This window comes from Nymphalis io, chromosome Z, assembly GCF_905147045.1.
Source record: "Nymphalis io chromosome Z, ilAglIoxx1.1, whole genome shotgun sequence".
NCBI classification, from domain to species: domain Eukaryota; kingdom Metazoa; phylum Arthropoda; class Insecta; order Lepidoptera; family Nymphalidae; genus Nymphalis; species Nymphalis io.
Window position 1 is genome coordinate 4,370,033 of NC_065918.1, and position 26,024 is coordinate 4,396,056.

At 30.5% G+C, this 26,024-nt stretch overlaps 3 protein-coding genes across 3 annotated transcripts; 2 read left to right on the forward strand and 1 right to left on the reverse strand.

The window, feature by feature from the left end:
- Positions 1–1,149: 1,149 nt before the first annotated feature.
- Positions 1,150–10,277, reverse strand: LOC126780557 (E3 ubiquitin-protein ligase UHRF1-like). Its single transcript, XM_050505142.1, has 16 exons — positions 10,082–10,277; positions 9,086–9,257; positions 8,615–8,972; positions 7,818–7,958; positions 7,083–7,285; positions 6,390–6,490; positions 5,892–6,096; positions 5,530–5,618; positions 5,098–5,182; positions 4,805–4,931; positions 4,403–4,552; positions 3,780–3,918; positions 3,418–3,607; positions 2,883–3,070; positions 2,186–2,284; positions 1,150–2,056 (listed from the first exon to the last, which is right to left on the reverse strand). Exons 1-16 carry the CDS (start codon positions 10,229–10,231, stop codon positions 1,907–1,909), a joined length of 2,547 nt encoding a protein of 848 aa, XP_050361099.1. The 5' UTR covers positions 10,232–10,277; the 3' UTR covers positions 1,150–1,906.
- Positions 10,278–12,381: 2,104 nt separating this feature from the next.
- Positions 12,382–14,195, forward strand: LOC126780577 (uncharacterized). Its single transcript, XM_050505174.1, has 7 exons — positions 12,382–12,538; positions 12,914–13,006; positions 13,106–13,193; positions 13,373–13,492; positions 13,565–13,680; positions 13,761–13,896; positions 13,983–14,195. The coding sequence occupies exons 1-7, from the start codon at positions 12,464–12,466 to the stop codon at positions 14,126–14,128; spliced, it is 774 nt and encodes a 257-aa protein (XP_050361131.1). The 5' UTR covers positions 12,382–12,463; the 3' UTR covers positions 14,129–14,195.
- A 2,435-nt stretch (positions 14,196–16,630) lies between these two features.
- Positions 16,631–23,847, forward strand: LOC126780460 (large neutral amino acids transporter small subunit 1). Its single transcript, XM_050504960.1, has 10 exons — positions 16,631–17,129; positions 17,672–17,774; positions 17,917–18,032; positions 19,332–19,457; positions 19,824–19,923; positions 20,041–20,209; positions 20,943–21,143; positions 21,843–21,992; positions 22,171–22,342; positions 22,570–23,847. The coding sequence occupies exons 1-10, from the start codon at positions 16,925–16,927 to the stop codon at positions 22,629–22,631; spliced, it is 1,404 nt and encodes a 467-aa protein (XP_050360917.1). The 5' UTR covers positions 16,631–16,924; the 3' UTR covers positions 22,632–23,847.
- Positions 23,848–26,024: the final 2,177 nt, after the last annotated feature.

Genomic DNA, 26,024 nt, shown 5'->3' on the forward strand with positions numbered 1-26,024 from the left:
AATTTTTATGTGCTTAATTTGTGTTTATAATTCATCTCGCGCTTGACGGTGAAAGAAAACATCGTGAGGAAACCTGCATGTGTCTAATTTCATTGAAATTATGCCACATCTGTATTCTACCAATCCGCATTGGAGCAGCGTGATGGAATAAGCTCTCCAAACCTTCTCCTCAAAAGAGAGAGGAGGCCTTAGCCCAGCAGTGGGACATTAACAGTCTGTTACTGAAAATTAATTCGCACTCGTTTCAGGCGTTATTAAAATAGAAAATGCAAGGAAATAAAAGAATTTAATAATCAAATAATGTATTGTTACGACTGAGGTGTAATTTTTTTCTTCTTCAAATTATTTTTAAATCGTACTTTAACGCGTCACCGCCTAAATATTTAGCCTTCCTGCGAGAAATTGTATAATGATACCAATTAACGCTTAATTCAATTGCGCGCAACGTTTTTTGTTTACCCGTAAAGATTTAAGCAGAGATGCTAATAGTGTACGAATGAGATAGCAGAAATTGAGCCGCCATTTATAAAACTTTTCTTTATTGATGCCAATACAACCAAGCATACTTAACAGTTTGCACAAATAATAACTGCTAGTGGCATTGAAAAGTTAACACAGGAAACCGATTACATTCCTGTTGGTTAATTCTTAAATAATAAAACAGTAATTGGTATTAGATATAAATCGAATTTGCTTATTTCCTCCTGGTGTATGCACTTCAACTGTTGGAATAAATAGTCTAAATGATTGTGATTTAGGTCATTTAAGTCTAAATATGGCTACTAACAATTACAAGTAATGTGTCCGTATATGTGTATCTAAAAATGTCATTCTTTAAAAACGTTATAGGAGTGACGACAAAACGTAAACCTGCCTATATAAAATGAATATTAAGTATAAAAAATTAAAAGTACATATTTTTTAACTACTAAAAATATTAAATTATATATATCAATAATCCTAATACTAAATAGATTTGTACTCTGAGATTAAAAATTAAAATGAGAGGTATTTAAAATGTTATAATTACATTCATCAATTGTAATAATTATATAATTAATAAATATATAAATGTATTAAAAAAATATATTGTTTACTATGTAATAATTACTACTTACTATAAAGGAATATATCCTTAATAGTGAGTAGTAATAATATAACAATATGTCGATTTTCATTAAAATCCGTAGAGCCACTCGTGACTGAAAGTAGTCTGAAAAACTTCCATACTTCTATTATATTAGTAATTTAATGTCCATAAAAAACTTTATATTATAATTAAACACTTAAAAATTGGCGATAGATTACGATGAAATTATCTTTTAATACCCCCTTATAAATGTAAAATGGGTTTCAGAGATGTATTAATTTATAAAAAAAAAGAATTAATTATTAAGTATAAAATCTAATGTTATATCACAAACTATCGCCAGCATTGGTTTAATTATACTGAACTTTTTCCTGTTAATTGCTACTTTAAAACTTAAAAGAAAAATAACTATTCATCATCTACATTTTTACAGGACAAACACAGACCATCGTGAGAAACGCTACCTTGAATAAAAATATGAATTTCACCTATAAAAAAAGAAATAAGTAAATAGAATTTTAAGCCAAGCTAAAACGCTCCTTCATTTAAGTTAAATCGTATGGTGTAGTTATAGTTTTTCACGAAAGCATCTGAGGAGCCATGTCCATGGGTGAGTGTATCGCGGCGAATCTCGTCTTGCCCTCAGATTTAATAGAAACGAGAGAGAAAGATGGATACGTCACGGATTTTGGCGAACAAAATGTCACGGGTCCATCACGACTTGCGGCGATACGTTGTTGAAATCATTTGTGTGGTATAGCTTACTCAATATATAAAAAAGCGACCCGCCCGTTTGTCCAAATTAAAATAAATTTCCTACTTCTTGCCTGCATCATAACCGGTTAAAATTGCACGTAATGCTGTTTTTAAGTTTTCATTTGGTTGCAATTCCATTTTGGAAAGGTTATGTCGACAACAGGGACAGTTTTGTGATTCATTCGATTTGAATGCCAACTTCAAACAAGCCTGTAACAAAAATGGACAAAAAGTTAAATGACAATACATTGTAACATTATTAATTATTATAATATGTATGTCTATATCACATATACTAAATTCATTATATAATATATAAGAATCTATTTTGTAACTTACCATACAAAAGTTGTGCAAGCATGGCGTTGTCACCGGACTGACAGCCACTTCTTGACATATAATGCATAAGAAAACTTCTGTGACATGCTCTATAAACTCCTGTAACAAATTAATTGAAATTGAAATAACAAATTTAAATTTTCACGTAATAGTACAAATAAACAAAAAAACAAACATTTTAAATTATTTAAGACCTAAAAAAATGATCAAAAAGTTAAGTAACAGCCTGTCAATGTCCAACGTCTGGGCAAAACCCTCATCATCTCCTGAGGAGAGTTGGAGCTAATTCAAACAAACTGATGATACCCACACTTTAGTGGGTATACGTGTGACAAAATCTCATCCAACACGTAGATTTCAAAGCCGAGCATGAGATAATTTATAAACATAAATTAGTCAAAAGACAATTCAGTAATGCTTACCTGAATTGACCCCACAATCTTAGGTTAAGATCAAATTCTATTTAGTGAAATTGTCTGTATTTTTTCACCTTTTTATTGCACTACCATTATTAACAAAATAAGGCATTTACTGTTTGTTAATATAAAAAGAAAATTAATTAAAAGACAAAGCGATAAAGTCTTATGATCAATCTTGATCATGTTTTTCTATAACAACAATTTATAAATTAACAAGTATATATTATATATAAATAAATAAATGAATAAGTTACATAATAAACAGGTGTATAACATACCTTTTTGCCTTGCTTTTCGCAAATATCAAGACATTCTCCCCAGAGTTTAGCATTTAACATATCAGATTCAATAGCTTCCTTCTCGGCTGAAGTAAGACCAATTTCTTTTTTCTTTTTATTGGATTTTGGACTTATACTAAACATACTTGGTATTTTCATCTTTGGACTTATAGGCTTATTTTTTACTTCTGTAATACAAAATATATATAACATTAATATTTTCAATATATTACCAAAGTAATAATAACCTAAGATGTGAACAATGTAATAACATGAAATAAAAGTAATATGAGATTTTAAAACACAATGTAATCAATTTATTTAAAATATTATTCAGTCTACTCCTCTGCCTTACCCCAACTCTTTGGGAACAAGTGTATATGTGACTGAGATACTAAAGTGTTCGATTATATATATGGTGGATCACTAAATTAATTTCTCAAAGTCCGTTCTGACAATGCCCACTAGTTAAGATGGAATGACTCAATTCTAGTTTGCCAGAAGTGAAAATAATAATATAAGACATAAGAAGTACCTTTCTTTTTATTCTCCTGTGCCTTTTTACTATCCTGAGTCTTTCGTTTTTTATGAGGAGGAGATGGTTCTGATTCCGATGAACTCTGATTACTTTCCCTTAGAGCTCTTTTCTTATTGCCTCTACCCTTGCTACCTTTCTCCTTAAGAGCTTTCTTTTCAGCCTCAGCTTCCAAGTACCCATCAGGATACTTAAATTAAAAAACATGAAATAAATATAATTTTATAAGGCTCTTAACTAAAGATTAAATTAGCTAATTAAAATGGACTTAAAAAGCTTTCATAGTTTCGGAAGTTTTGCTCCTTGTAACAATTTTGAATTTTAAATTACGAAATCATTATAAGCTACAATACTCGATTTACCACAATAGGGAATTGCTTAGCGCCTGGCTCCCAAGGAGCTGGACTTGGGTCATCTCGCCGTAACAAGTATTTCCATACACGATAACCGGACAGACCCTTTTCTGGGTAATACTTCACTACTTTGTAGATACCATCATACCTGATACAAATGGAATAAAAAAGTTATAAATAAAAATAATTATTTGTATGCTTGTCCTCTATGTAAATCGTTCCTAAGCAATTAATCCAATTGTGATATAACTTTAGAGAGGTGTTTTACGTAAGAAAGGGAAATGCATTGGCCCAGAAAACAATTTTTTTTTTCGTATGTTTGTTCTTGGCTTATTGTTAAACAAGGAAGTGATTTTATGTATAGCTAAAAGGAGTTTATTGGCGTTAATTATAATGAATAAGACTAAGTTATATTTTACTTCTGTTCGGTAGATTAGCTAGTAAAAACAAACAGATTGATGTCATCATCATCATATGGAAGCTTTATTACAGCCAAAAATCTGAATTCAAAACTCCGTATGAAATAATGTCTTACTAATAATTTCTATACCACATATGATAGGTTTAGTAGTTTAGCCAATACACAAGTAAAATGAAATTATAAGAGGAATGTATAAAATAATTCAAGTTACCTTATGCCTTCTTTAGGAGCATACTTTGGGAAATGTTTAAGCATTTTATAAGATCGTACTACTCGCACAGGTTTGCCTTGCCGCCAAGCCCCTTGTGCATCTGCGCCTTTCTCACTCACATCTTTCACTGCACAGTTGCGTGCCAAGGCTCTGATAAATAAAACCAAAAATTTCATACTAAGAATGTTTGTTTGATGCCTTAATTTATTTATCTAAGATTTTATTGCACAACATTGAATATGAATTGTACAAAAGACGGGCCTAATGCTAAAAGCATTGTCAATCAGCCAAATTGTGCATAGTCTGAGGTACAGAGAAGGGACATACAGTATGTAACACCTGCCACTCCCTCAGACACGAACGAAACCGCGGGAGCGTTAGTTAATTATACAGCTAACTTACTTATTTTCTCTAGTAAGGGTTTGATCACAGGATTGTTCCGCTGTGCGCTTGTTTCCTGAGAGATCTCGGCCACCACTGCCCGTATATGTAAACTCATTCCCATAGTCCACGTCGTCTTCATAGCCACCTATAAAAAAGAGATGGTTGATTTGTTGATTGAAATCATTGCTGGCATGTCAATTTTGGTATATTGTATAAATACAATGTGAATTATAATCCAAACAAAACACATGAATGAAGTATGAACTAAGTTAAAATTATTATAAAAGTATATCATATAAGTTTTTACTAACCGGATAATACAATACTATAGGCACCCTCGACGTCACGACCATGTATACCAGATACGGGTGGCCTGTGTACACCGGATTCCGATAGCTAGAATAAGAAAATTTAACATAATTTAAATTGAACAATTTAATGTGATTATATATTAAAATTTATTTAGGAAAAAATACTACAAACTTTAAATTATACATTATGTCAATTGTGAAGTATCTCTGTAATTTATTCTTGTTCTTCTTAAAAGTAATTAAAATAACAGCAGCAAGAGCTTGTACTACTAGAAGTCATACAGATGACCCCGAAAATTTGTAAGTAAATCAAACTTATATTAGCTTAACAAACAAAATTCATAATAAACTTTTACAAATACTTTTGAATTCACAGAATATATATATATATATATATATATATAATTGAGTAAGTATACTCAGGAAACATACCTGTATACGAAATCTCCAGCACATTCCAACTTCTATACCAGGAATGGGGCCAAAATGGTTCGGTGGCATGGCACAAGTTTTAGTTTTACCTTGAAAATAAGACTCAAATAAATATTTGAATGTGGAACACCTTAACAGGAAGATATGTTAATCATAAGTGCTTTTGCATTCAAATCCACCAGCCTTTACATGCTTTATTTGTGTTAGTAATATATGGTCTTGTGCTCACTCTATAAGAAACTTAGATACAAACTTGCATTCAATTCTTATTAATAAAAAGAAAGTACTTTGCTTAGAGTGGGGCATGGATTGACAGTTATACCTTTTTACATATTTCTTAACTATTAATTGTAGTTACTTACCAACACAAGCCATCCCTCTTCCCCAATCACGATTGGTTTTAGAGGCATTACCCTTTTTTGTCTGTTTGGCTGCACCAGGGGCTATAACGTCATTGGGGTCACGTTTACAAGATGGACAGTACCAGTCCTCTTCAGGTAGCTCGGTAAGTGGAGGAGTAAGACACTTCATGTGGAAACCATTGTTACATTCATCACATAAAACTATCTGAAGGAAGTAATGGTAATTTTCTTTATTTATTAAAGTAGTCATATATTTAAAGATATATAAATAAATAAAAATTATTATTCTTTTCTGTAAAAGGATTATTTACGTCATAGAAATATTACTCAAGGTATAATTATAATAGTTTGATACAAAATGATATCATACATTGATTTCATTTATCTATTTTTTTTCATCTGAAGCATGTTTTTACAGCCACAGTACAGTATGTTATGTGAGTAACTGTTATTTGATAATGAAATTATATTTACTATTGTATAAATTGATATTTTTACCTTTTCCGGCGATTCTTTTCCTGAACACAGATAACATCCACATTCTTTACAAGGTGCATTCTCATTGTCCCGACATTTTAAGCAATTCAAAGGTTTTGATCCTAGTATTAAAAAAGGAATTCTTTATATTAAAAGAGTTTTTAGTCTCCAGAATAACCTCTTTAGTTCCTCCTTAATTCTCCAGAATAAAAGAACTAACTTAAGAGGCTTAATAGATAAAAAAAATCTTAAAACAAATAAGAAATAAATAATGCTTTAATATATCTAAGTTTTTTTTTTTGGAGAAATAATATAGAAGTGTATATCATAATCTTATTTTTAACACTTCATAATTTATTATAAGGTATTTATTTCAAATTGATTTTGAGATTTTTTATGATTATTCTTATTTATAATAGATAGGTAAGACTGGCCAAAAGCGCCACTTCATCATAAGTGGTAACCACCACCTATAGACCCATGTCCATGCACTGCAAGATATATTAACCATTCCTCACATTGCCACCAACCTTGGGAACTAAGATGTTATGTCGCTTGTAATTATGCTGGCTTAATAACTTCTCAAATTTCACAATAATACTAAGCAGTGCTGTATAGCAGTTACTTAGCAACTTACTTTTATTATATATATTTTAGCATCATAATATCATTTTTTAAAGTTTATTTAAGATTATATATATTGAGTTATCTTACTTTTTTCAGGAGGTTCTGATACAAGTTTTCTATATTCAATATTCCTTTCTGCAACAGGCACTGGTTGTTCTATAGCAAATATCTTGTCATGAACTCTAACTTTGGTGTCATTTTGAGGTACTGAATCTGGCCCTAAGTATAATGTTCCAACCAGTTCATAATTTAAACGTAGTTTCTTTACTTCATCTAATTTGAAGTCATACCTGAAAAGTTATAAATAAATAAATATGATGCAAGATCAATAATAAGAAAAATTGCATTTGAAAATATATATTCTCTATTTTTTTTTTATAGAATAGGATGGCGGATGAGCATATGGCCCACCTGATGGTAAGTGGTCACCGATGCCCATAGACATTGGCATTGGAAGAAATGTTAACTATTGCCTAAATCACCAATGCACCACCAACCTTGGGAACTAAGATGTTATGTCCCTTGTGCCTTTAATTACACTGGCTCACTTACCCTTCAAACCGGAACACAACAATACCAAGTACTGCTGTTTTGCGGTAGAATATCTGATGAGTGGGTGGTACCTACCCAGACAAGCTTGCACAAAGCTCTACTAGCAGTAATCAAAGCTCTACCACCAGTGACAAAGCTCTACTATGAGTATTTATTATCTCTATTTATTATTTTGATTAATTTGTGTCTTCTATTACTAAGATGATTTAGTACAAGTGGTCAGGTAATATTGTTAAATTATTTAATTATATGTGAGAATTTGTTACATACCAGTATCCCTTTTCTAAAGGATCATCAGTGTTATGATTTAACATAATTGTTTGTTCTGGTTTCAAATCTTTGATATTGATTTCTCGCCTAGCTCTTGGTCTTATTTCTTTTAATTTACAATATAAATCTGAGTCCTCTTCACTGTAAATATATGAAATATTTATTTTGAGATAGTATTAATTTTCAAAATATAAAATATATCTTATAAAAAATTTGAAATGTCTAAAAATAAAGTTTGATAATTTTGATTAATTGGTACTGCAAGACAGTCTAATTTCAAATTTGATATTCATTAAAAAAAACATTCAAGAAACACTGTAGCTTGATTTATTTCTATCATTTATTAATAATGTGATATTTAGAAAAGTAAAAATTAGTACTTAGTATATTTTTATATAGGTTATACAAAAATGGTTAATAGAAAATTATGTTTTGGTTTTTTCACCATAGTTATTGGTGCAATTCTAGATTACAGAATCCCCGACCCTACATGTAATGATTAATGTTTGTTGTTGTCTATGCGTTCAAACATCATTTATGCAGTTGGGTTGAAAATTGGTTATCATTGTTAGCACTTGCGTGTAGGGCTCTGATTTATTACTATCAAAGCCTAATAGACACAGGTCATATGCATTCATTCATACCATACCTACCATACCTTTTAGCTTATAGTAAATACAACTATGAAACAAAATTAATACATTTAATTGTAGGTTATCTTAGGTATAATGAAATATGGATGAAAAAAATTGTTTAAAATCTTCATACATACAGAAGTTTGAAATAAAAATACTAACTCATCATCTAATTGCACTTTATACAAGATATTGTCATCTGTAATTTTAACTGTTTCCACTTTTATTTCTTTTGTTAGTCGTCTTCCTTTTGCAGCTTTGGTGAAATATTTAGCAATACCTTTCTTCTTTGACTTTGTGTCTTCTTCAGAACTATCACTTGGTGGCTTGTTTTCAACATCACTTTCTTTATCATATTGTATATCACTACTGTTCAAACTTTCTTCTGTTTTTTCCTCACTCTCATAATTTATATCTGGATCTAGTACTATACGAGTGATTTTTCCTTCAAACCATGCTCCATGTTCTCTATCTTTCATATCTACTAGATCACCAACTAAATATAGTGTACTTCCCGTATCTAAAATTTTTTAGAATTGTTACTTAAATTTTTATTTTTTTTTATTCATATTAAGGTGTAATAGCACAATAAGATAATAATAATAACAATTTAACAAGCGTTGTTGTACAAACCTTTATAATTTTTTCCTTTACTTTCAATTTTGTCACTCGGTTTTTCATCATTTTCTTGTTGTTCAGGTGCTTTGTCATCATCTATACGTTCTTGTGGTTGAACTCTTATCATAAGTTGAATAACATCATTAAGTTTAATATTGTAGTCATGGAATGTGTACCCATCCTCTAACTAAAATAATAAAAATTTGAAAATCATATAACATGATTTTTATTTTGTTAATATATCTTTTATATGAATATAGACTTTTTTACATATTAAAGTCTGTTTAATTCGCAAAAGGCTTGAAATTTATCAGAAACAATAATAATTGAAAATAAAATTCACATAATAAATAATTTCACAAAAATACATTGCTAGCACGCTCCAGTAACACCTATCTATCATGCACATGTTTATCAAATAAAAATTCTAAGAATACCGTAAAGTACTTATATATTTCTTATTCTGGTATTCTTAGAATATACCAAAACCTACCTTACCATAAACCAAAACTTTACCATAATAAATAGTCAAAATAAATAGTAATAAATAGTCTTATTAACAAGCAATATGAACATTCACGCAAAATTGGATTTACTATATGATAAAAAATTTATTTTGAAGAGAAAAAGACTCAATTAAACATAAGCTTAAAGAAATGTTGTAGAAGTGCTAGAAATTATTCAAAAGAACATTAAGTATTTATGCTTAACTTCATGATAAAGAAAAACATAAAATAGGTTATGGATGACTTTTATATATATTAGACAAGCATTTAAATTACTACCTAGTTTAAATATTAACCAAACACAAATATCACACAACAGACAATAAATTATTATGCTAAGTTATGAGGATACTTTATATACACTTAATTCGATTCTTATATCAAAGTTATTTCATTACAGAAAAAAGACGCGAGCAAAAGTATTAAAAGAAGTTCTATAGTTGATGAAATTGTGGCGTAAAAATAAATTATACACTTAATTTAAATACTGAAAAACAAAACTTACCAACTTTCCCCCGTAGAACAACCGTTGTAACTTAGGTTCAACGTCGAATTTATTTCTTATTATGCGTCTAAATTGTTCTATTTTAGTAAGTTTTGATTCAACTACAACAATAGCATCTGGTTTGCCAAATATTCGTACTCGCACATGCATTTTAAATGTATTTAAATTGATTTATAAAAAAACAGCATGTTTATTTAAAATATGAACTTTTGAATGTGGCTTGTCGAAGACGACAGATATATGTTACTGACATTGACACAAAAAATAGCGCGAAATAGTAACAGAACAGATAGAAGTAATTTAATAATAATTAAAAAAATAAATACCCAAATATTTTTTTAAAGATTGGGTTGACTGTTCATTTATTGGCATAATAAGGTTATAGTAAAAAGCAAGGATGTTTTGAAAAATATTTGGTACCTTTGTCAATAATTGGTGCCGCGCACACCACGTATAAGCAAACGAATTTTATATATCAATATTAAATATACATTGAACAAAAAATATGCTTCACAAAACGAACTAATGTTAAGAAAATTAAAACATATATATGTCGGAGGAAGAGACGGAATGAATGACTGACCCTTATATTCTTAAATCCTTAATTTAATTTAATTTGATTTGTTTTAATTTTTGTACCTATTGTTTAAAATCTTACTTTTTTTCTACGTGACCGTGTCTTCGTCACGACCAATCAGAGTAGAGGTTAGCCTCGAGCGGGGTCGAGGTGCCATCGTAACGGTCTTTTGGCGGGAATTTTAATATGACGCGCATCGGGATCGGCATGCATTTGGTTTGGAAGATGGAATAATTGTTTTGAGTGGTGTTAGATTGGTGTCGCAAACCAGCTGCTAGATTATATTAATTGTTTATTTTATTAGTAACTTTAGGTTGATAAGAACTGTGAAGTGATAATTGGGAAAATTAATTAAATTATACGAAACAGTGTACCTTGAGTTTGTTTTGTGCTCGCATATAACCCAAATGAATTTAATTAAGTGCTCTTCAATCATATAATTAAAGTAAAAATCAATCTTCATCAGATTTAATATCACCGTTTTTATTACACCAAGCTCATTTTTTATATTATATCTTCCGAGTAATTCTATAAAGTAAATAAATTTATTTCGTGTTTCTCGGTAATGGCTTTAACGATTTGGCTCAAGTTTTGTGGTTAGATAACGTTTTGCTTTTTAAGTTTATCTATGTAGATGACTATCCTGAAACACGCAATTTTTCATAAAAAACGACAAAAAAGCCGAGCGAAACTCAAACACACCCGAATTACCTAATAAAATTAATATATACATAAAAACTGTATTTGTTTTTATACCTTCGCTTTCTTTTATTTCTTACTTTTTACTATTCTGCTGAAATTTGTTTTTCCTAGCACTTTAAGAGCACCAAATATCATTGTCATAAGCTCAGGATCTCTTTCATAGGAACATCATCAGCTATGCTATACTATGATTGAAATAATTTGGGGCATTGTAAAAATATTATATACCTACTCTTATGACACTAATCTGAAAAGTAATATTGACGTTTGTTGACATATGAACATATTTGAAAAAATAATAATAAACATTAATCGATAAAATTGCATATTATTAGTAAAAAAAAATATTTACCGCCACCTGTGAAATGCCGCCTCCGCCCAAGTGCCGCCCGGTGCGGACCGCACCTTCCGACCCCCAACCTTGCTACGGCACTGATGCTATAGTTTTACCTAATTCTTCGTTCAATGAACATTATTTGTTTGTAATTTTTTTAAGAAAAAATTATCAAGTGTCAACAATTCGATAGATAGCCTTAATTTAGAGCAATATAATATTTTAAAGTTCAACAGATACCTTTATGTATTAATAGACCGTATTGAAAACAAATAAAACCCATAATTTATTTTGAAAAGTGTATTCATACTATTAACGTTAACATATTATTATGTTTCCGACGAATTTTATATACTATTCTAATTCTAATAAGAATAATATATTTTTTCTGTGTGTGTTTTTATTTCTCTCCCTTTTTTGTTGCATTCAGCTTGTTCAAATGGTCAAAGGGAGGTCAAATATTACAATAATATACTAATACTATAACAATAATAGACAACGGCGTAAGGACCTGCCTGATTTTCACACCTCTAAACTAGTGAGCCTTTGACTACAAACAATATAACAAAATACATATATATTTTTAATTATTTTTTCATCTCGTTATGACTCAATTTTATTATTAAAAAAATATATATATTCCATGCAATAAAAAAATTAACGAAGCATTCAATTAACACTGAGGAATGAAAAATAATGACTTTACGTTTCAGTTATAGAAAATAAAAATCAGCAAGGTTATTTTAATTTGATTTTACAAAAATCCACAATGTTAACCAGTAAATTGTTTTTGTTATCTTTTGTTTTATACATAAAACAAATTAATGCAAGACAAGCATCAACTGTAAGTTGAAATAATATTAAATTAGATATACATTTATAGATACAATACTTATATTTGTTTGTTTTCTTCGATCACTAATAAGAACTTTTAAGTTTTTATTTGTGATCGAAGTTTGTTTTGTAAAAATAATACTTAGCGGAACCTCTATCAAATCAGTTTCTTTAAATGTTAAATCGAACATCCAAAACTAACGTTTACTTTAAGGATTAAACTGGGTATTTATAATATTAAACATCCAGAGGTAGGTCGAACTATGTTACGCTAATTTGTGAGAAAACTATGTTTTGTTATTTTAAAAAAATAGATTTTAAGCTTTCATATAATTGTACACATTTAACAATAGGCAGGACTAAAATGTTAGACTTTTTTTTCTAGCATCCAGTCTTGGTTGCTCGATCATCATTGGATTGGATGCCAAGTAGAGTGAATTCTCTGTACTCCGATGTTGGAGCTTGGAGTGGCAAATTCGTAAGTGATCCTATAATATTATCGCTTAAACTAACTTTTACTCTGTAAATATAATTGTAAATAACACATTATATCTTTTCTAACAACAACAATCTACAGAGACCAGTAATGGATGAAATAGAATCAGATGAAGCATTAAGATTTTATCAATTTTTAAATTATTTGGATGGAGGAAGTTTTGGAACAGGTAAATGATTTTTTTAATTGGTTTTTTATATTTGGGATTAAATTATTTTAAATTACAGTAAATGCATTATTTTATAAAACACGTAATAAAATTAATCAGTGTTTATTTTGGAATCATTAAATTAGCTTATTCAAGTAAATCAAAAAAATAATTATCCTGGTGCCATTCCGAATTTCCAGGCCCTATAGACGAATTTGTAGATGCAATGAATAGATTGGCAACATATATGAAACAGCAAAATAGTCGAGAAACTCAAGTTAGGGGTATGCGTGAACTAGAAGCGATAAATGGAGAAAAAGGTAATATTTTGAATTTCATATATAATATATTTTTACGAATAAAATGTACCTACACTCAATATTTTGCCGCAGGCAACAGCATAAAAACTGTTTTGGAAATAAGCACCGTTATCATGAGGAAAAAACGTAAGTTCTTCTGTACGGGAGAAGTAAAAGAACCTATTGTTAACAATAAAATTATATGTAAGGTAATTTTTTTTCTTTGTTTATAACAACAATAAATTTAATATTCAAAAAGAAGAGTAATGAAAGTATTTTAACAAATTAGGACAGAATATTACTTCCAATTGCTGGATCGTCTTGCAGAGATGCTATTATGTACTGGCACCCGAGTCTCACCGAGGAACATTATTGTGTAGGAGCCCTTGAAACAAAAAGTTCGGTTCACATAATGTATGTAGAAGGTGAGAAAATAAAACGTGCTTAGGCAAGCCTAAGCTTAGTATGTGAAAGTGAAAGGGGTTGGGAATTTAAAAAAAATGTTTTTCAGGTGAACTATTTTGCAAAGGAGACGACTACTCAAAACGCGAGTATTTATTAGCGTGTGATTTTTATGAGGATCAAGAAGCTCCAGTTGCTGATTTACTGCAATATTATCCGGATCCTGATCCGGAAATATCTCCAAAATTGTTTTAAGCCTACTAACATTTAAAAAAAATAAACGCATATAAAGTTATGTTTTAAATGACCTATATTAAGACTACAGACTATTTTATTTGTTTAAAGATAACCTTGGTATTTGATCGATAATTAAAATATTCTTACGCAACTATTCAAAGTTATTGCTACATGCCGATTAAACATTTTAAGCTTATGATTGAAATTACGTGACTCTCATAGTCCATAGATAACTTCTTAATAAACTTAATGAAATATCACATGCTACTAATAATACTACGTCATCATCTATCTAAACGTTTTATTAAACGGAATAATGCATCAATAAAACAAAAGAACTTATGTGTTTAAAATAAGATATTAATTTACGTCTATATTACAACTACAAATAAACTTATAACATAAAATAGGAACATATATATAATAGTAGATGTATAGCTGTGAGTAAATCTAAACTAATCAATTATAATTTAAGAATAAAAAATATTACTTTTTTTTGATAATTTCGTTACAGAAGATGCATATCTCCTGACATGGTATCGTTGAGCTCAATAGGGTTTGGACATCTACAGTGTCCAGGCAAGCTGGGGTGCTTGTTAGCAGACGAATTTTTAGGCTATGATTCAGGTGTTATGTCTTCACTGAGCCATCTCGGCTCAGTTGTTCGCGTTTCAAGTGGAGTGGATTAGTCACGTTGGGTATTTAAGTGTGCCATGCCCTGTAGTAAAGCGGGCATGGAGTCGCATCCTTCCAAAGGGCATTCAGTACTCCTTGGAGAACGAAAAAGGATGTTTTTACGACGTCTTTGTACTTGCCAAGGGGCGCTTTTTAAGCCTAAAGACTGCGTGCTCTTTGAGTCAAAAGCAGCTTGTTGTGGGGCGCATTCTGGTGCCTCTTGGGACTTGGCCATCGAAGTTATAGGCATGTTGGCTATTCTCTTTTTATTGCGTTGTTTCTTAATTCCAATACTCAAGCCTTGGGCAAGGGGTACGTTTGTTGGAGCTGCCACTGAATTGCTCTCTGGATATACTGCTTCGGAAGGATTCACTGTGCTCTTAACCTTTTTCCGTGCCATGGTGGAGAAAGCCATAGTGCCTGCATGACGCCTTATAAATTCCCATTTGTGTATCGGGCAAACCGTGTTATTGGCGGGGTTCGAACCTCTGTATTTGGCGCAAGTTGGTACGTCTTCGTCTAAGCGTTGGTAGTTCTTTGCAAGGTGCGTTCCCCCGTAACGGACGCACACTGGTGGTTGGGAGTAGTGATAGGATGAGTGCCTGAATTGCAGACAATGGAAGCAGTATGCTGGTCTTGTATTACATATTCTTTTCGTCGCAGCGTTGAAAGGTATACCGCTAATGTCTAGCTTTAGGCTGCCTTCTGCTGGTAACGAGTATGAGAACCACGATACCTTCTCTTCCCTTTCTAACGTTGTAAGGTACCGTTGGATGGTACGATACTCGTGCTCAGATGATGGTTTAAAGCGAACGCCCTTTTGGTAAGGATGTCCGTTTGGCGGTCGGCCGAGTTTAGCTTTAAGTACCATAAAATGATAGGCCCAGTTCGGGAAACTCTCTGCTACCAGTGATGGGTATTTCAGTTTGCTTGTTGCCGGTTTTGTAGCTACAGTAGGCATGGCCACCACCGGTCCCACGTTTTTTATTGTGTTAGGACTAGGGCTCGATACGTCGATGGGGGCGAGTGCTTGGGCGCGCAATGCACCCGCGTAATTCCTTTGAATGGGTGTGCCTCTTGACGTGTTCTTTGGTTCCTGGTACATTTGTGTCTGTGTTGTAATGTCCTTATACGACAATGTCGAGTGGCTCATTATGAGCGAGTAGCTGCTTGTCTTCTTCGAACCTTACTTGCGTAGGACTTTTCTGAGAAAGAACTCTAAATAATCAAAGTTACACGAGCGCTGGTGTTTGCTTTAGAATACTCGCCAGGAACTCGGTTGTTGAACCCTAGGAAATACCACCTTGGATAACATCAAACAGCAAACGATGTGGGTTCACCTCTTCTTTTAAGAGATCCTCGAAACCCCGTTTCTCGTTTAAAGATAACCGAGAGTGTTCACGGCTATTTTCGGTTGGCGATTTCCTATGAACAGAAAAAATATTCTTCTAATTCGTATTACAGCGTTATTGGCGTTGGTTCAGTTTCTAATTGATCAGACTATACCGGCAACCACCTATGACATAATTGTTAGCAGGAGCGACGAAAAGGCCTTACTGAATCAGTTAAGTGCGAGTGAAAATATTCCGCAGCTTCAAATCGCGGTTGAAAATACGGGGCATTAACGCGAGCTCTGGGATATAATTTCAGCTTAGAGTAATATAAGTGCGTACCTAACGCTATAAAAAAAGTAATTACGGATCCGTTTTAGTTATATTCTGTTTAATTCTGACTACTGATACTTTTACCGATGTCCGATTACCGAGTGAACGTCGACTGGCGAGTGAAACTCGATACTCGATAGTCTATTTTAGTCTGTCAAATATATCTGTGTATAATAGGTACCTAGCGCATTAACAAAATATTTCGTATTTTTTGAAACCTGAAAATGTGAATAGCGTCTTTAAAAAAAAAACTTGAATGTGAGCCCGCACCCTATGCTTCAGTTTTCTCATACCAATTAAAAAGAGTAATTAGTCATGTGAGAGGTCAATTACTAGTTTCCGTTATATTATATAGGTTAAGTTCGTCTAGTAACGGGAAAGAGTGCGTTCTACTTCTTTAAAATAAAGCTTAATGTCATTTTTACAATTAGCTTGTACAAAAGCTAAGTAAAAGTGAATTTTAAAATCTTTAAAAATGAGCGACGAAAGGGTAAAAATGCGAAAGCAGCTGGGGTTATTAGAAGGGGTTGCGATTATTCTTGGTATTATATTTGGCAGTGGTATTTTTATATCTCCTAAAGAAGTCTTAGAAAAAACTGGATCAGTATGGGGTGCGTTATCGGTGTGGGCTGCGTGCGGAGTATTAGCGACTCTCGGAGCTATGTCCTATGCAGAACTAGGTAAATATAAAGAAAGGAACATTACTCTGAACATTACGTTTCATAAGAACATTACCCAGATAAAAAAGTCATTCCTAATTTTTTTTTTAATAAAGACTTATTTTAAATATGTAACAATATATATTGTGTAGTCATGTATACATGAATGATGATGATTTGCTGTCTTCTAGGTAAAAATGCATGATGAAAAAACACATTTACCTTTAATATTAATATATTATATTAGTAATTAGTAAGAACTTGATAGTCATAGCATAGCATATTATTTATGCTTTAATGGTTTCTGGAAGCAAAATAAACTTTGATTTTATTTAAATAAAAATTAGTATTTAAAATTAAAGTAGTTCATATTGATTCTAGCACCTATTTCTAACTGTAGTATGATATATCATACATGATATTTTTATATGTCTTTATCTTCTTAGTACTTTAGTTTGGTGGGTTTTTTTAAATTATGGATCCCAGTTCTTATCTTTTCAGTATAAAACATAATTAAAATATTACTTTAATATAATGATAAATATTAATCAACCCTTGTATAGGTACAACTCTAGCTCAGAGTGGGGGTGATTATCATTACATCAATGAAGCCTTTGGTCCATTGCCAGCTTTTCTGTACTTATGGGATGCTAACTTAGTGTTTGTGTAAGTACCCAAATGATTCTGATCAAAGTCAAATTAAATTTTGCAATAGCTTAACTATTCTTAAAATATTTTTTAAAGTATAATTTGTTTATTATATTATTCAGTCATTGGTATTATTTAAAGCAATCATTTATCTTTTCAGACCAAGTACAAACGCAATTATGTCCTTAACATTTGCAAACAATCTTTTGGAGCCAATCTTTCCAAATTGTCCAATAGACCCTCTTAGTCGAAAACTTATAGCAGCAGTAACAATTTGTAAGTATTTTTCTTTATCATAATATAAGTGTAGAAAAAACTAGTGTTAAGAATACATATTCTAAATAATGTTATTTATATAAATCTCTTATATAGGATTAAATTTAATGTGGTTGTTAAAATTAAAACCAATGTCGGACAAAATGATAGTACTGTATGTATTATCATATCATTATGAAATATGAAATTCAATACTTAGTGTTTATTAGTAAAAACCTATGATGCAAATTTTTAAAAGAGTAGTAAGTAGAAAAGACGAGCATGTTTATTGTGTATAAAGAAGTTTTTGATTAACGTAAATTTGATTTAGACGAAGGGAAGTGAAATGACTTTTTTTAACTTATACTGATATTAAATAATACAGGGAGTATTATAACAAGGTTGCTTAAAGGATTTCTTTTATCATAAATAGCAACATCATATTGTTGTGAATTTTTTCCATGAACAACTGATGATGGTTGTTGGAAAAAAGGTTCGTCCCTTGACTTCTTGCTTATATAATAGTTCCATATAAAGTATATAATACAAATGTTTTTAAGAAAAATACAAAATCAAAAAACTTTTTTCTTGAAGACTTACAAATTAACTATAAGTCATTCTGACTTCACATGGGTTAAATTAGTACACATTCTTTAAATATAATACAATCAGAAACAAGCTAAGAAATTGTTTTGCACAACTGCGTTTTTCTTGTCCTTGTTTAAATATCCTTTTATATAAATAGTATGTTACTTCTTTTTGATAATGAATCTTGTGTGCAATCAGATTGAACGAAAAGTCGTGTCATTATTTAAACATAGAAATAGTAACTGTGACTTTTCTATAAGAGATGGATTGAATTCATAGGCATAGACTATGTGAACATTGCACAGTAAACATTTGCATATGATACCAGATTTCTCCATAATTCTTGACAACTCAAAAGAATGTTGAGTAGTAGAGCCAGTTTTGTGTATTTGAATATAAAGTTTCACCTATTCTGCATAGTTATTATGTTATCATCTTTGGAAAGTAATATAGCTTGAATGATATTTGTAATATTTAAATTTAGAAATTAGCATATTTGTTTATTTTCTTAGCATTTTTGTTAGTGTTGATTTTTGTATTATTGAGATGTTTTCAATTTCCTATCTGATTTTTTCACTAGTTATATCCGTAACTCTTTAAATGTTTTCATATTACTTATATTAACTCATATCATAAATAAATATTTTGACTAAATAACATATATTAATAACTCATTTTCATAATATCTTGTTTCTCACATCACTTCTTATTATAATCTTTCTTTGTTTGCAGGTTTCCTAACATTCATAAATGCCTATGATGTAAGATTCACAACCCGCATACAAAATGTTTTTATGTTTACCAAGATCTCAGCACTAGTCATTATTATAATTGGTGGTATTGTTTGGATGGCAGGAGGTAATTCACTGTTTCATATTTTCAATTACTTTCATTGTGGTCATAATTAATTTAACATAGTGGTAGTAAGTAGCAACAGCCTCTGAATATCACACTGCTGGGCTAAGGCCTCCTCTCCTTTTTTGAGGAGAAGGTTTGGAGCTTATTCCACCACGCTGCTCCAATGGTTGTTGGAATACACATAATACATAATTCAACATGTTTTACAATAAATTTTAATAGCATTCACAGATGTTTTAATAAAATTTTGTTTTGTTTTTATATTAAATGCCTAAAATGGTCTTTTTAAATGACACTAACTCAAATTTTTTTTTTTAGTTAAACTTTCTTATTAAGTAAACATTTCTAACCAAAAATAATTTTCAGGAGGAGTAGAACATTTTGACAATGGATGGGTTGGAACAAAAACATCTGTGAGTGACTGGTCCGTTGCATTCTATTCGGGAATCTTTTCTTATTCTGGATGGTATGATTTAAATTCAAAAATTGCTTTTTATTTCTGTAATAAAATATTTATGCAAGTAAAATGACTTTTAAATTTTATATGATTTGATTGTTTAATAATATGCAATGAATTTTTCAGGAATTACCTAAACTTTATGACAGAAGAGCTGCGGGATCCGTTTGTAAATCTTCCTCGAGCTATTTATTTGTCATTGCCATTGGTGACAGCTATCTATCTCTTAGCTAATGTATCATATCTTGCTGTATTAGGACCCACTGGAGTTCGAGCCACTGAAGCTATTGCAGTTGTAAGTAATTTTTAAAGTCAATTATTTTTGTTTATCAGTGAGTTCTTAAAAATACTTTGAATATACATACATGCAAATGTATATAAATGAACCAGTAAAATTATATTTCTAGGAAGTATTCTATTCACTCTTACAAAATATAAATAAGCATATATTTATTTTATTTTATTAGGGAAACAAAAGGTACACTAACACATTATAATATGTAATTTTACGACAGTAATAATTAATGCAAAGAAAAGTATAAGCCTTTATTATAGTTACTAGTGAACGAGTAATATTTTATGAAAAAATAATAATAATGTGGCAAAGATGTACCATCAAACAATCTTTTAATTATTATTATTAATATTTCTTCTTTCTTTTATTTATTGTTATTTATTATTAGCGTGCCCGAATTGCTTTATCGCTTGCCACCGCGTTGCCACAAAATTTTTAATTGCCACAAGTGTTGCGTTGATTTGTTATCTTGTTATAGTTTGATTATAGGTTTAAAGATAGATACACAAAATCTTTATGTTAAACTCTATTAATTTCACGTCCCTTAAGGTAATAATTTTGAATAATATTTATGGATTTGTGCGAAAAAAATTATAACGTCACATTTCATTTATATACAGTACAATTTACTTGAATGTCTAGTCAATTATTAGAATAATGTTTACACGTACAATCTGAATTATTTAATAATAATAAAGAAATTATTTATATTTGTTGTGTTATTTTGTTACAGGATTTTGCCGTGTCCGCTTTAGGCTGGTTGAAATGGGCAATGCCTACATTAGTGGCTATCGCTATACTAGGTGGATTATCTGTGCACATTATGACGTCATCGCGTATGTGCTTCGCAGGAGCCAGAAATGGCCACATGCCAGAACTGTTGGCTCATATAAACATCAAATGTATGTCGCCGCTACCGTCGCTTGTGTTCCTAGTAAGTATTGTTAGATGTTGCTTCTTGAAGTTGTGTGTTTCATGTAAACTGTGTGCTTATTCTAGTCTTTGTTTTTATTTTCCGTTGTTATTGTTGCGATTGGTTTAAACGTTAATATTCGTGTTAATACTTGAAAGGTTTTTGGATTAAAGATTTGTCGACATTATTTTTTTTCCAGACAGCCTGAGAAGCTTATAGTAGATAAATTTTTCGTAACCACGTATAGGTTGCATTATATATTGGTATTTGTAACTAAATTTAAATGTAGATTTTGTTAACTTTGTTTTGAAGATCACCGATGACCAATTTTAGGATGCTTAGATGTAGACATATAACATATTCTTTGGTACAAGTTGGTTTGGTTAAGGTCGCTTATTTATCTGAACCTCGCTTGATTATAGCTTATCTACACCTTCATGTCTTCGCCTCTGTACGCTAGTGTAAAGATATCTTCATTGTGAACTTCATCCGATCCCTCTATCATAGACAATCTGATCCGTGCTGCACGCGTGCACTCGTTGTCGTCAATTTCACGCCTATATACGTGAACGAATGTCTGTTTTCAATTCTCATATCAAATGCTTTTCTTATCACCTGATACTATCTCAAAGTACTGATAAACTGGCTCTCTTAGGGACTTTATCATTCGGCAATCTACATAGGAAGACAGCTGGTATTAATTCTTTGTGTAACTTTCAGATGCTGATCTCACTATTAATGCTGATTCCGAACAACTTGACCTCGCTGATCACATACTGCACAGTAGTGGAATCTTTTTTCACGACTCTCAGCTGCAGCGCGGTGTTATGGCTGCGATATAAGAAACCGCACTTGGTTAGGCCCATTAAGGTAAATTTAATCTTTCAAGCCTATCTTTGCAATTTTATTACAATTACAGTCGTTATTTGTTGGCTGAATACCAATTGTATATAAATATTTTTTTTTCTTTATAACATGGACAGAAGAGTAGAATGAAAATTTAGCATTAGAATGTGATATTGAAATAAAAATTGTTTTATATTTGTAGGTGTCTCTATGGATGCCTATAGTGTTTGTGACGGTTTGCGTGGTGCTGTTAGTGGTACCAATTGTGAGCGAACCTGTCGCTGTCGTGGCTGGTGCTCTAATGACCCTCGCTGGAGTTCCCGTATACTTCCTGTTCGTGCGGTCCAAGCCAAAAGTTGTTACAGAAGTATCGAGTAAGTAAACTTCATTGTTTCACAACATAGATTGCTTTAGATACAAACAATATCCGATCTGGGTCTTTTGATAGTGGCATGTTTTGGTTTTACATAATTTCATAAATTTTAATTTTTGTTAATTGCTAAATAATAAATGTAAATCTTACTACGGCACAGATAATCAAATATAAACACATGTTGCACATAAATATAGTAAATGGTTCATTGTTATATATTTGTTGCAGCTAAGTTCACTCATTTATGCCAGAAACTATTTCTCTCCGCAGTCGAAGACAAAGAAGAATGATAATCGGGTATGAGTGAATAGAATATATTTAATATGACCGTCTTATTAATGAACATAAAACCGTGAATTATCAAAACGTTGTGTCTAAATAGACTTTGTATATTTTATAGTAACAAACACCTATGCTAGAATATAATGTAGGATGTACTACAAAAGTCCGGCAGCTGATATAATGTGTTGCTGACGTTTGTCAATTGGTCATGACTAGTAGTAGACTTAGCCTGGTAGCAACATAATATAGGTTTAAAATAAACTTTCTTTTTAAATTTAAATTAAATTCAACTCTAAATAAAAAGGTACTGTATGTTGACATAATTAGCAATGTCCATTCAATAACCTTTCATAAAAACAGGTCATATAAAAATACTATGTGCCTACACACATCACAGATTAGTATTAACATTTCAATAAAATTCAATTGTTTATTCACATCACAGCACAGATAAAGAAAAAATACAGATAAAAAAGTTTATTAATAAGGCGGTTAGTTAGTAAAAAAAAAATTTTTGTACTTTTGTATGTAATACGTAGTTATAAGATATTCTCTCGAATCCATGCGCTTTATATTATAATTGTCGTAATATAGTTGCATAAAGAATATAAGAAAAAATATATGAAATGATAAAAAAAGTTAACAGTTATTTATTGAGTTAGTAAAACGGGTTGGCTTTTGTAATACAAGTTGTACATGAAAGTTGAAAAAAGAAAGTCGGTAAAATGAATGCTTTAAAAAGCAGATGAGTCATATATATGTACTTTAAGTGAAAAATAATAATGATAAGATCATGTTTAATAAAACTGTATTATATATAATTACAGGCAACATTATATCTCTAGACAAGTTAAAAATCAAATCAGTCAATATCAAAGTTTTTTTATCTGATTTACACTTAAAGATTTTAAAATTTATTTTCAATAATGAAAGCGTATTCAGAAATGAAATACTTTGCTCAATCATAGTATAAATCTTATTAGAATATTAAAAATGGTGAAATCCAGTTTCAGCCTCTTTTTCTAAGGAGAAAGCTTGGAGTTTATTCCACAACATTTCTCCATTGCCGGGTAGCGGTTAAAAAAATGAAAAGTTTTGTCCATATTCTTTACTACGCGTCTAGAAATATAACGTTACTTATAGGATGTTTTAAGATGGGTCAATATGGTATTATATAGATTGTTCTAAGGATTATAAATAATCAATTAAATTAGACAACGGTAAATTGTTTCCTTCTTCTTATTCCGTATTAAAGAAAATTTTAATAATATTATTTATTTTATAAATTTTCAACCTTTAAATATTTTGTTTAGAACATTTTATTTCTTGTATTATATTTATAAATGTTTAAAATGTTCTTCAATGACCTAACTTATAACATTACTCTATGTTTATCGCTTATATATTTTTCAATTCACGTGTTTAATAACATAAGTATATAATATACTATAAATTATGTATGTATAAGTAATATTTTAAATATATTTAACAATTTTTATAATAACTATTGTATGTACGCTATATATATTAGCGGCTGATTCGTTTTAGAAATATATACGTCTGATTTTTATTATATCACTCAATTGGTACAGAAAAGTATATAGGGTTTATAACACCTACCCCCCCCTCCCCCTCATACGCAGGCGAAAGCTAGTAAAATATAAACGTTAAATAATTTATTATCTAATAGTTATTATTAGAATAACTCGAATAAGTTATGATTCTTAGTTTCAATTAGAAATTGATCGTATCGTACTAATATAGATCAACAACAGATTAGTATTTTAAGATCTTGCCTGTGAGAAGTATTGTAGTTGCGAATATGTATGCACGCATTCCCTGTGACCTTAAAAATAATCTAGTTTAGATATAGCAGCGTGAGAAGCAGGGGTAAATGGTAAATGGATAATGCCTCTTGCAACCCACGTGGGTTGTAAAAGCCTACTTAGACCACTTCTAGGAAATTATAAATAATATATTCCTGTGAACTAAAAGTCTGATATTTCTTAGCTAAATCGATATAATGGTCGATATGAATATTTTCATAAAGACTCTGATTACATTTATTTTAACATATTCTTATCTTGAAATACTCTTAAAAATATAAGCACTCTCACAAAATATCTTATAATTACTCGTAAATTTTCTTTGATATTAGTAATATTAATTTCTATAATATTAGTATACAAGTGCCATATAAACTGTAATTCTAAAAAAAGTAACCTCGTCAATATAATGAACATATAATTCCTATGTACATTAAATATATACATCATTATGTGTAAGAATATTACAATACATTGGATCTGAGTAAATTCGTACTTAATTTTTTGAATAACAAACGTTAGTCCGAACAGTGTTTGAAAGATGGAAATGTTTTATTAAGACTTAAAGTTATCATAATATTTTTTACCAATAATTATAGTGCTCAAAATCTCTGATAAGATATTTTCATAAGCGATTTAGACAATAAATAAAAAAAAATTAAAATTAAACTTAGGAAATATATAATATAACTGCATAATTCTATAGAGGCTATTGTACTATAACACTTATATTATTTCAATTTCATATTTATTAACTTTATAGAGACGATATAAACTAAAATTCTTAAACATAATAATATGATTAATATTTAAATGATTTCTTTAAAATATATGGATACAAATATACTCGGAATTAGAATTCGGAACTGGTGATGAAATAAAAAAATACCTTTTCCTATTAGAGGAATTCATCGTTTCATTCGTCATTCTGTTTTGAAATATATTTGCGACTTTTGTTCATCACGAACGCAAAAGATGAATTGTCAATGCAAATAAGACGATGGAAAAAAAGGCTAATTAGCTTGTCAGGCTTTGAACCCATGTAAATAATCACGATATCTATTTATTGGCACACCTCGGCTTCAATGTAGACATTTGAGAATAGCATTTCGTAAAGTAAAATTATCAGTTTAAACATTCAGCTTGCTTACGATTTGAACATATAAGACTATAAACGTTTACACTTTCTTTTTACGTTGATTTATTTCCAATAGTCTTATATAAATATTTTCATTGAAACTATATATGATAAAAATATAATCTCCTATTAGGTGATTTACGTCATGTTAAGTATGTTTTGCTTACTTTGTTATTATTATAAGGTTGTTGGGTTATTAAAACATTTTTTGGTTATTATGTATTAGGTTTTTATTACATTATCTGTATTACAGAGTTATTTTAAAAAGGTTAGTGTCTGTGATTTCCTATTTATTATCAATTTTTTTATTTAGGGAAAGTTTTACTTTTTAAGTTTATCTCTATCGAATCTCGGTAACCCAGTTACTTGACTAATCAGTGTTGCCAACATTGTACTCCGTCGGAAGAACACGAAACTAAGTATGTGTTCCCTGCATA